This window comes from Lutjanus erythropterus, chromosome 18 (genome assembly GCF_056507025.1).
Source record: "Lutjanus erythropterus isolate fLutEry1 chromosome 18, fLutEry1.hap2, whole genome shotgun sequence".
Lineage (NCBI taxonomy): Eukaryota > Metazoa > Chordata > Actinopteri > Lutjaniformes > Lutjanidae > Lutjanus > Lutjanus erythropterus.
Window position 1 is genome coordinate 3,325,710 of NC_139334.1, and position 11,791 is coordinate 3,337,500.

The window sequence follows — 11,791 nt, forward strand, 5'->3', positions numbered from 1 at the left end:
CAAGCCCAGAAACAAGTACGTGCACAGCAGCAGGTTCGTGTTCGTGTGTGTGTGCGTGTGTGCGTGCCCTCATGCACAGGAGGAGAAAGAGGGAGTCCTCACTCTCAGAAGAGCGAATTTCCCCACCACACTGCGGAGGAATACAGTGAGCCGTACAGCAGTGGTTCGTCTTTGCCTGCCCGCCTCCAGCAAGCCTTGTTCAGTGGCAACCGTCCATTTCCTCTCTCCCTGTAGCGTTAGCAGACCACCGTTTCCCACTCAAACAGACATGGTGAGTATTTAATTTAACCATGGTTTGTGATATGTACTACTTGTCATTGTGTTGAGTTGACTGAATGCCAGCTAGGGGTTCTTTCGTTTCTCCCGGAAAGTCGTTTTGTTGAGATATCCTGAAGCCTCCATTGCGGAGAGCGCGGGTAGAGATGATTGGGTGGACTGTTGAGTTAGCTAGCTAGCTAACTAGCTATTAACACCCTGGCGGCTAGACATAGCGGCTCGTGGCTGCATGCTAGGAGCTTATCGCGTTGCTTAAGCTCGTACCCGCCAATGAAATATTATAATGGCACCTGATATTATCCACAAGTGTGCTACCGGTTACAGGTGGCCACATTGGCAGACGGTGTAGCGGCTCGGTTGGCTGCAAACGTTAGCATCACAGCTACTGTTGCATCCCTAATGACTAATATTCCTGTATCCGATAGCTGTAGTATCAGTCAGCAATGCGTTTTTGCTTCAAGAGTTGTACAGTTAGTTTGTGTCGGGATGGATGCTGGAAACACTATTTGTTGTAGTGAATCTCAGCATTGAATGTATGATGCCGGTGTTGCACCGAAATCTGCGCCCAGTCTAATGTCTGAACGAAAAATACTGATGGGTGAGGTGTTGCTGGGGTACAGACAGATCTACATTTCTGGCCACCAGTTTCTGCTGCTACCGCTGTCAGATATTGTCACCCTTTCAGTGACATTTATATAGGGTCACATTTTTATCTGAACAATTATTGATAACTGCTATCAAAGTACGACATGATGTAACCATTGCACGAAACTGCAGCGGTAACAGCTGGCAGTCCTAATTAGGTCACAGAATATGGTGTAACACCTGTACATGGTTACTTTTAGAGCTGCGCGATGTGGTAAAAAAAAAAAAAAAGTCATATTGTGATTATTTTGGCTGAAATTGCAATATGCAAAACGATTAGTGGAAACGATCGGTTTTGTATTACAATTTTCATGTTCACTGAAAAAAACCTGTTAAAATCGTGATGATGTGAATTTTATTGAGGTCTATACCTCAATATACCAATACAAACATGTTTTCTTTTAACTGGAGCACAAGATTTTTAGGTGAGGTCATCTATGTCCCACTACAGTACCTCATTATAATGCAGTTTTCTCATACTTTTTTCCTTTTTCAAAAAAACTGAGATTTGGTTCTGTGATTTGGATATTGCACTTGGCTATATTGTGATTTTATTGCAATTGTGATTGACATTTGCCACAGAAGTTTTATTTTAACTATCTCATTATTTGAATATGTTTTGTTTCATTTGGTTACTGATTGATGTTAGAAGCAATGTCATAATAAAGTCTGGTCTGTCTTATCTGAACACTGCCAGCAAGAAGAACACTGCTTTTCATTTCTATAATCTGAAACTGTTAAGCTGCATAAATGTCTCTAGATGTCCCAGTTCCTGTATAGAATATCTTTTTTTGTCTATAAATGCACAATGACCAGCTTCTTATTCAGCATCCCTGGATCAGTCCCCAGGGAGTGGTAACATCATATACCAGTCATGGTCTGTAGTTTATGGCTTGTTGAGGGATTTGCTTTGCATCCACTCAAATACAGGGCTCTTTTGTCATGTAGGAAAAAAAATAGATTATATGGTATAGTGGGCCTTTTGTTCAGGGTGTACGTAAGTCTTAAATGGACACACACAAACCTTGTTTGACAGGCTGCAATCTGCTGAACACAATGTAGGCTCCTGTCTCTTTCATTAGACGGGAAAAGCCAACTGCTTCAGTAAACATCATCAGTTATGTAAATACCCTTTAAAAAACCCTGCAGCAACATGCCAATTAAATTCATGTTTGTAGTCAATTATTTCTTGATCACATCTTAAATGAATTTAGGTTGAACCTGAAATTGTCATTAGTTGTCCTTCTTAGATTACACCTTGACTCACACAGTAGTTTGTGTCCTAGAGTATGTCTGGTTTTCTGTCCCAGTAGCTAATTAACTACAGTAAAGTGTTATCTGCATCCCATGGGGGAATATTTGTTGATTCTATTGCTGTAATTAAAAAAAAAACCTTCAGGTTGTTTCCAGAAGACCTGAGTCCAAAATTGGCATAGGAATACACACAAATATATTTAAGCACTGGCCCCATGAGCCACCAGACCTCTAAATTTGGTGATATTTAAAAGTACATTTTTGATGTCACAATTAACAGAAATGAATACAGCCTTCCTCAGCTGTGACACTGTCGTCCACTGTGTGATACGGTGTTTCCCGAAGGCATTGTTTCTGATAAAAAAAAAAAAAATACAAGCTGAGACTTCTTAGCTAGTTGAGGAAACTGGCGTTTCTCACCACAGTACATTGCATTTTTAGATGTGTCATATTCTAGCTACTTAAACTCCTATTTTCAGTCACTCCTAAATTTGTGTTGCCTTTTTTTTTTACCCCCTCTCAGTCCGCCTCGTATGTTTCTGGTTCTTCTGTTAGGATCGTGTTAGCAGTTTGAATAGGCTTAAGTATCCCCAATATATCAGTAGCTAGCCAGCGTCAAGTACTGTTTGTTGTTTCTGTAGAATAGTGAATTACAAGGTGCAAAGAAATGGGGATGTTTAAGTCTAACTTGTTGGTGAAGACTTGCAGTATGGTTATAAAACTTGGTGGCCAGTCACATTGACTTTTTGTGACCATGGATCATGGTTAATGTCAAACCCTGCTGTGGACTAACATGAGTCTTGTGGTCGGTTGTTTTTTGTTGTTGCTGACATTTCTTTTTTTTTTTTTTACACCGGTGGGCCTTTTCCACCAGGCTTTTGGCGCACCTAGCCAAACTGTACTGCGCTGAATTGCATTTCCATTATCACTTTCAGCGCATAAAGTTGTGCTGGACTGCGCCCAAGAGGGACCGACTCTGTAGTGGGGCCAAATGCAAGCCCAACCCGCCTCCAAGCAGGGTCAACTCTCAGTACTTTTGGAGCTTCTAACAGAATCTTTATGTATTGAAATTTAGTTTCTCTCCTGTTTCTTCGTAATGGACAGGGCTACCCCTGACAGGGGTTAATAGGCTGAGTCAAACCAAGTCAAGCCAGGCCAGCTCTGTGTTTGGAAAAGGGCCACTGGAGTAGTAGTCTGTTGGTAGTCGGTCTAAGCAGTGTCTGTGCAAATCCAACTTAAATGTCTTGAGATGTTTGTGACATTACTTCCTAAAAATAACAATATATTGCAGCTCATAACTTTTTGTTACCTCAACCATAGTCAGTTAGATTAGCTCTTAAACCGTGTTATGTAATTGATATACACGTAGTCCAAGTTTTTTTCAGTGAGTAGTAGGATGAATCTTGTTGAACTATTAATTTGTATGTTCCTGTGTGGATTTTAAAAATGACTTACAAATGGACTTCTGTAGTGTTAATATCTATAGCTACCATAGGTACTTGTTTCGATTGTGGTTGCTGTAGCTACATGGATAAGAAGGTTTGATCCAAGAAGTAGGGAGAAGTCAGTGGTTTTGACACTGTCATATTTAGAAGGGAACCCTTGATTTACCAAACTCTTGTGAGGTTTTTATGCAGTATTTCTTCATTCTGTACATTGGACAAACAAATGTTTTATAATGTGACAGTCCTGTGGTTAAGATCTGTTTAGGTTTAGCATAAAAACCCCCCACTTGTTTAGGGAAAGATCTTGATTTGGGTTAAAATGTTCGCTTTCATGAGATCTTTCGTGGGTCTAGTGTTCCCTTTTAGACATGACCAACGGAGACATCTCTGTTGCAGTTGTTTTGTGTCTGTTCCATTTGTGGGATTTCTTTGTGACAGAAAAGCAGGTTGCTGCTGTTGGAATGTGATATTTGTTCATGATAAGTTGGGCTGAAGTCAGAATATACTGGAAACAAAATAAACACGGGTGTGTTCTCATAGTCAGCTTGTATCACTGCCCATATATGTGCCCATATATTTGCATTTGCTCTGCATTTTCACATTTCTTTTATTGTAGTGATTGTAAAGCTATAGAATTAGGTCATATCTCTTGTTGCTAATCACTGATTTGTCTTGATTTTATTTATTTATTATTATTTATTTAGTATCACTAGTTCAATTAGTACCTTTGACTAAAGCTTAATTCCCTTTTCCCCTTAAATTTCTTCATATTATTCATTGGTGCTGTAAAAGTAAATCACAGGGCCTGCATGCTACGCTCACCCTATCTAACAGGAACGTGGTGTGTTATTGCCAGGCATTGCAGTGCCTTGAGAGGAATTTGGCCTGGGTATTAGAGGGTTTAGCAGGTTGTTAACCATTGCTATGGTGTGCACACACATGCATCATTGCTGTCATTGACATCAGCCGAATTCTGAAAGCCTCATTATTATTACTTGACAGTGCTAATATCTTTTAGATGAAACATTTCAATTTTGACCACTATTCTCCATCTCATTCTCTCTGTCCGCAAGGTTAGGCAAACGCTGAGCTCAGATATAATTACCATTAATACCTTTACACTTTAATTTCTAAAAACCTTACAGTTTCTTCAGTTTCTACAGTTTATAAATTTAATTTGTTACAACATTCTGAAAAAGATTCAGATTTTTACAATAGGTGTCTTTTTATTTGGGGGAAAAAAAAAATCACCTATCACTAATACCCGAAACATGCATTTGATGTAGAAAGGACTGGAATGAGATGATTTACAAGCAATAGAATGGGGAGTTTGTTATGACCAGATACAGCTCTCAACAGTGTTGTAGAGGGCACACTATCTTTTGAACAACTAGTTAGACTGCATTCTTGCACATTCTTGTATTGGTGACGGTATGGTTTAATAAGAAGGGCAGTTTTTTGTGTATTTGTCTTCTTCTTCTTTTTTTTAGCGTGTTCAAGGTTCATTATTTGTGGTTCTACAGCACAGGGTTGTATGACAGTATTCAAGTCTAGACCCTAAATGCTACACAGTTTGGCTCATTTACTTCAATGAAACCTTGGCTGACTCGTGGTGGGGAAATTATTGTGTCATCTAGGAACTGTTGTAACTGTGTGAATAGGGCCCATGCCAGAGGGGGCCATTTGGTGTGACCCATGATGCTGTCTAGGACGCCTGATGACCAGCCAACTGATCCTCCCTAGGAGCTGCAACTGTAGCAGTGAGATGACAGGCCACAGATTAACACATGCATATATACACACAAACAAAACCCCTGTGACCTCCCCCCAGTCTGGACACTGTTACTGTCACACACCTTAAATCAATTTTCCTGACACATGTGAGTGACCTCCTCTGGCCTGGCCTCCTGGCTTGTACAAACACACACACACTCTCTCCCTGTCAAAGTGTTGAAGGCTCTTCATCTATTGAACTCCTGCAGGAGGTGGACACTTCATCTGTGCATCCATCTTTACTGTACATCTGCTGGGGAGATGGACAGGTTCACACAGACATTGACCTAGAGGCACTGGGAGCAGGGTTGTCCAAAGTCTAACCCAGTTAGAGTCAGATGTAGCCAGGGAAGGACAGCACCCGGTCAAGTACACTTACAGCACTGCAAGACACAAGAACAGAAAGAAAGATGGACAATTAAGCAGACAGATTTATTGAGAGACAGACAGACAGATGGACAAGTAACCAGGAAAACATCAACAGGACGACTAACTTTTACATCAGCTCTTCATCCTGCTCATGGAAGAGAGAGAGACGTCGCCTGTCAGGTCAGTGTCGGTCCACCGCCACTCCCAAGGGACTGCGAAAACGTCTGTCATCTATCCAGCCATCCGCTACCTCTGGACTGATTGAAAGACAAGTGCTGCAGTTATCCAGTCATCTGATCAGCATTCATGTGCTTATTTTACTATCTGCCTATCCAGGGGGACTTAAAAACCTAATCTGTTTTGCCATCTACTTAAATCAAGTCACAAACTCAAGTTTTTTTTTTTCTTCACCTGTACAGTTATGTAACTAGTCATAGGGATGGGGAAATCTGTTGACCACCATTCCCTCTGTACATCCATTTTACAAATCAGGAACAACTGGTAGATGTCTGGCTATCATTTTTTCCATCCACCTATTCCCTCCATCCCAAGATATCATTGCTGCCTTCCATGCCATCATTCCCTCATTATGTTGCCTAAGAAACTCCCTCTGTACCCAGCTGAGGACGAGCTGGTGAGCCTGTCCACCGTCTATGACCTCCTGGATGAACAACAGCACTACTATAAAGAGCTCATCCAGCAGCAGGAGAGGAACTACAGAGCCTTCCTACAGATGCTGATGGACTCGTCATCGAGCCGCATGGATGGCCTGGTCAGAGAGATGCAAGACCTGAGGAACAGCCTGCAGAGAACCAAGGCCGAGCTGGCTGAGGTCAAAAAACAGGGCGTCCAGAACAGCAAACGGGCTGAGTGCCTGGCTGAAGGCTTGGTGATGGTGCGGGGGGCACTGGATGGCCTAAGCATCAAATCAGGAGTAACTGGGGGAGGTGCAGGGGGAGGGAGAGGTGTGGATCTGAAGCAGCGAAGAGGAGGTGGTGGGTTAAGGCTGGATGGAGGAGGAGGAAGAGGAGGTGGAAGCAGAGGTGGAGCAGTGAAAAAAACAGAACCGAAAGCAGCAAAGCTGGTGGCAGACCTCACAGATATCCACTTTGACAACATAAAGGTTGTACACAGATGCACTCACAGTGAAATGAATGAGTTCACTAGAGCTGTTGACATTGGTAGATGGTTTATTAGTGTTTCTGTATGGCTTGTGGGTAGCCAAACACTCTAACCATCACTGTTTTGAGATAGTATGTGGTTGGGGTTTGTACTGGAAATGATTTTCTGTGACTCTCGTGTATAAGGATGTTCACTCTGCGTGTATTTTAAAAGTGTAGTTCATTCCAATTGCTGATCCCAAGTGTGTCTCTGTGTCTGGTAATTATTGCCACATCACATGACAGATGCTTATTTTAGTGGACTGTCCTTGCAGCCTGCCTTCATGAGCGTGATGGCTGTTGCTGATTGGATGTTCAGCATCTTGGTTGTAAATGATAAATTGCCTCACTCACAACTTTTGATTGAAGGCTGTTTTTGTTTAAAAAGTGTATTGACTTTTCTCACTTCTTATCCTATCTCCTGTCTTCTGTTTGTGATTTTTAGGCTGACCAACTAACAGAAGAGCAGATTGCAGGTATAGTGACAATAGAAAACACCACTTTATCATTTCTAGCAAAAAACACACACACACACACACACATCACCTGCAATATCAATTTTGTTAAATCAGCTATTGCTAATATTTTCTCTTTCATCTTTTCCTTCTCTCCTTATGCCTGTTTAGAGTTCAAGGAGGCCTTCTCCCTGTTTGATAAGGATGGAGATGGGACCATCACCACTAAGGAGCTGGGCACTGTCATGAGGTCACTTGGTCAGAACCCGACTGAGGCCGAACTCCAGGACATGATCAATGAGGTGGATGCAGATGGTACGCTGATTGTGCCTCAACCCAAGATAAGATTTTGTTAAATTGGTCTTTGTAGACCCTTTTAATAATTTTGACTGGTTGTATTTATAACTTACTTCTGACTTTGTCTCCCCCAGGCAATGGAACCATTGACTTCCCTGAGTTCCTGACAATGATGGCAAGGAAGATGAAGGACACTGACAGTGAGGAGGAGATCAGGGAGGCATTCAGGGTCTTTGATAAAGTAAGCCTGTGTGTTTTTATGTTGTTGAGATGAAGCAAGAAAAAAGATTGATTATTTGATGTATCACTTTTTGTCCTCAGTTTTTATGAAGTGTTTACTAAGCTTAAGCAGACATCTAAAGAGAGAACTACTTAAGTCTGTTGGCATGACAATGGCATTTGATTAAAAACTGTCTCTGTTGTAGACTGTGACTGACTGTTATTCTTTGTGTGTTGGCAAGGATGGCAATGGTTACATTAGCGCAGCAGAGCTGCGTCATGTGATGACTAACCTGGGAGAGAAGCTGACAGATGAGGAAGTAGACGAGATGATCAGAGAAGCAGACATCGACGGAGATGGACAGGTCAACTATGAAGGTACAGGAGAGAAAAATTAACCACACTAATACAGTTTACAACCCATAGCTATATACAAACATCTCCTTTTCCTCCATCATTAGTGTTCTGTAGAGCTGCCCCCTAATAGTCAGCTTAACTGTTAGTTGGTGCCTAATGTCATAGTCGACCATGATTTGATTAGTTTGTTAGTTGCAGGAAGAAACACCTCAAACTCCATTCAGTAAGTGTGCCTTGCCGTTGTTTCAACATGGACCTTTCTCTGGTACACAGCTGCAAACTGTGCTGTAGCTGCCATTAGGAAGTTAGCTCAGTTAGCAGTCCTATGGGAAACACTGTCTGAGATCAGTAGAGGCCTGTTGACAGTGAATACAGCACCTGAGGGGATTTAATGCTACAGCGGCTCCGACCGGACTCTCACTCCAGGGATGATAAGGACATGGTGGATTCAGGCAGGAACAGGAGGCACGAACTGGTTAAGGAGCAAGTTTGTAACTTGGTGACTTAATGTGATGAAAATCTGTGGTCATTTGTTTTTGTGAAGTTGGAAGTTATTTATTAACATGTTTTAAACAGCGACACTTGAGTAACGTGTTTACTGTGTTTAAATAATTGAACAAAATATTCAGTCTACTGTTGGTTGTTCCAACACATTCAGAGTATTTACCCTTTGTGCTAGTTGTATTTAACAGGCAGCTTGCTTCATGCCCCTTTGAAAAAATATACTTAAATAATATCATAAACATGTGATGACTAGTCGACTACAGAATTAAACTGATGACTACTGGTCAAGTAGGAAGATTTTTAGCTGGGGGCAGCTAATTTTTTTTTATTTTCTTTTAGTGAGATTAATCATGATGTGTTTTTTACTGTGTTATAGTACAAATGTTAAACATTGTTCCTGATGTTTTTTTTATTGTTTTTTCTCCCCCCCCACAGAATTTGTTCAGATGATGACTGCCAAATGAACTGGGCTCACATTGAAAGAATCAGTCAAATGTTTCACTTACCTCTTATTGCAAAAATCTACATTTATTCATTCTGTTCTGTATAGACAACTTAAACTGAATGTTGGAAAACTGAAAATCTGTCCATATAAACAAGCTCAAAAAAAAAAAAAAAAAAAAAAGGTAAAAGACAAAAATGAATCTGCATGTACTGGCTTGTATACCCCGCCCCCCAGCGCTAAGCTGCCCAATCAGATCTCAACTTGTTAGCCAAGCAGCCTCTCTGCAGCTGGCTGGTTTGGCCACTGCTCCTCTGCTTCCTGGTTCCATCTGCCTGATATCATGATGATTATATGGGCTGGCAAATCGCCTTTCTTCTACGACTTCCTGTTTTCTTTTTGTTCTGTTCTTCATGCATGCAGCTTTAGATGGGTTACTGTTGAGAGCCCAATGGCAGATGGCTGTCGTTGGGCCTCAGGTCGGCCTGGGACCCACAGTGAGGAGGGAGGGAGGGGTTAGTTGAAGGATGGATGGGAGTGAGTGAACCAGCGAAACCTTTGCAGTTTGCTTACCTAAATGAAGTCAGTGACGACAGAGATATTTTTAAGAAAAATATTAAAATGGAATAAATAAGAACTCATTTTAGATTATGTGTTTCTGGCATGTCAGGATACTCGCTTTATCCTTTGTGTGTTTACCTTTTTTGAGGGTGAAGCCTGGGCGGGGCATAGATTTGAGCCCCTTGGGCATTGGGTGTGTTCTAGGCTATTTGGAGGGGTGGGGTGGGCTTTAAAGGTGATGATATGCAAGGCAACTTTTGGAGCAATATCAGTGTCATGAGTATAACTTTTGCATAGTTGGATGATTTGATGGTTAATTCTTGACTGAAGCATACTTGTGTACTTTTTATTGTTTCAAAGGTTGCATGGCTATCATATTCTACAGGGGTGTTAATTTCAGTTTAGTGGGGACGGGGTCGGTGCTTTGCGGCATTTCTATCTTGTGTTTGTGTGCGAGTTTGCGTGTGTGTGTGTGAGTGTGTGTGTGTGTGTGTGGGTGCGGCGAGGCCCGGCCCAGTCCAACTGTTCTGTTCAGTTCAGTTGATCTGCATTCCAAGTTGTACATGCTAGTCTTTACATTTTGTTTTTCCAATAAAATACCATGAACTAACATCCCGTATTGGCTCTTTGTATTTGTTTTTTTGTTTTTTGTTTTTTTTAAATGAGCCGGCTTGTGGTTTCTCTCAGTGAAGGCTGATCCTGTGGGGGAAGTGCTGCTTTAAACGTGACTCATCTGTACTGGTTACTGCATGTGATGTCTTTCCTACTGTGCAAGTGTGAGCACAGACACTGAAGCCGACTGAAAAACATAATTTGGAAGGAGCTCCTACATTCCTTGATCTGATAAATTAGCAGTCACCAGAGGATCAGATAGTTGGTGTGCTTTTCAACAAACACGCTGGACTAGAACGGGACAATGCTACAACAAATTTGCAACTAGTGTCAGTGTTAAATACAATTTACAATGTTTGTACAGATGCTGGCAATCCTTAAACCACTTAACTTTTGATGTCCTGTTTTCAAGGTTGGAAAGGTGCTTGGGTTTTGCATAGCGCTCGAAACTACTTGAAATTGTAATTGCATTACTGTCATAATACTTAACTGAATGGTTCAACATAAAAAGAGATCAAATAAGTCTGACTGGCTCAGCCAGGTTATACAGCATGCAAAATCTATTTACACAACTTTATTTTTCCTGTAATGTCACCCTTCTGTAGGATGACATTGGTTGTGTATAGCATGATAACACATGATTTAATGTGCTGAAATGAAATAATTTTTAGTATGTGTATATAAATATGTAATATCTCACAACTATAATGTGCTCGAAAACCTTAAAATGCTTGAATGGCTGCTGGGCAATATCTATTATATCAATATTGTGATTTGAGACTACATATCTTATACAGCAGTTAGTTTTGACCAAGTAATTTGATTGGATGAGACATTCTTTGAGTGCTGATATAGAGTACAACACCGCTGGGACTTTTAACTACATGTATCACTGCTTTACAGTGTTTTAGTACCCATTAGCCTACATTGATGTTACAGTGACTATCAGACCATAGAGACAGGACAAAACTGTACAAGATTCAGGGCTTATGAATGTGGGATCACTGTCACACACTTTTTAAGCTGACAAAGTATGTGGAATAGTACGTCAGCTTTTGACGTCATATATCTGCTATAATAAAATCCTTTTGGTTGGTACATTTGCTTTCAGAACACAAACTGCACCTTCTGTTTGGAAGCAGACCGAGTCTGACCTTTTCAAGGGCTCTTGGCCCATTTGTTTGAGCTGTGTCTCAAAAACATGAACATCAACATTTAGTCTGACAAAAAGAGCGTGGTGAAGACAGTCTGGAGGTCGTTTTGTGGATCCATCCAGACAACCAAAGGAGAGCTCTACTGCGGTAACCTGTTGACCTACGCTAAGTCCAGCTGCAGTATTTGTGTTGGTTGAGCCAAATAAATAAAGAAATCATAATGTCTTCTCACTTATTACTGTTAACTTATAAATGGCACTAGCTTAAC

At 41.1% G+C, this 11,791-nt stretch overlaps 2 protein-coding genes across 2 annotated transcripts; both read left to right on the forward strand.

The window, feature by feature from the left end:
- The first annotated feature begins 51 nt into the window (after window positions 1–51).
- calm1a (calmodulin 1a) lies at window positions 52–10,369 on the forward strand. The gene is made up of 6 exons (XM_084743299.1): window positions 52–271; window positions 7,368–7,398; window positions 7,549–7,692; window positions 7,809–7,915; window positions 8,136–8,271; window positions 9,190–10,369. The coding sequence occupies exons 1-6, from the start codon at window positions 269–271 to the stop codon at window positions 9,216–9,218; spliced, it is 450 nt and encodes a 149-aa protein (XP_084599425.1). The 5' UTR covers window positions 52–268; the 3' UTR covers window positions 9,219–10,369.
- LOC146310453 (uncharacterized) lies at window positions 4,209–7,361 on the forward strand. The gene has a single exon (XM_084743298.1). It carries the CDS (start codon window positions 6,268–6,270, stop codon window positions 6,994–6,996), a length of 729 nt encoding a protein of 242 aa, XP_084599424.1. The 5' UTR covers window positions 4,209–6,267; the 3' UTR covers window positions 6,997–7,361.
- Window positions 10,370–11,791: the final 1,422 nt, after the last annotated feature.

Bases quoted from the DNA above. Each gene is read 5' to 3' on its own strand.
- calm1a (XM_084743299.1), top strand. The intron at 7,693-7,808 runs GTACGCTGATTG...TGTCTCCCCCAG, and splicing joins CAATGAGGTGGATGCAGATG to GCAATGGAACCATTGACTTC. The intron at 8,272-9,189 runs GTACAGGAGAGA...CCCCCCCCACAG, and splicing joins TGGACAGGTCAACTATGAAG to AATTTGTTCAGATGATGACT.
- LOC146310453 (XM_084743298.1), top strand. From the start codon at position 6,268: ATGTCTGGCTATCATTTTTTCCATCCACCTATTCCCTCCATCCCAAGA.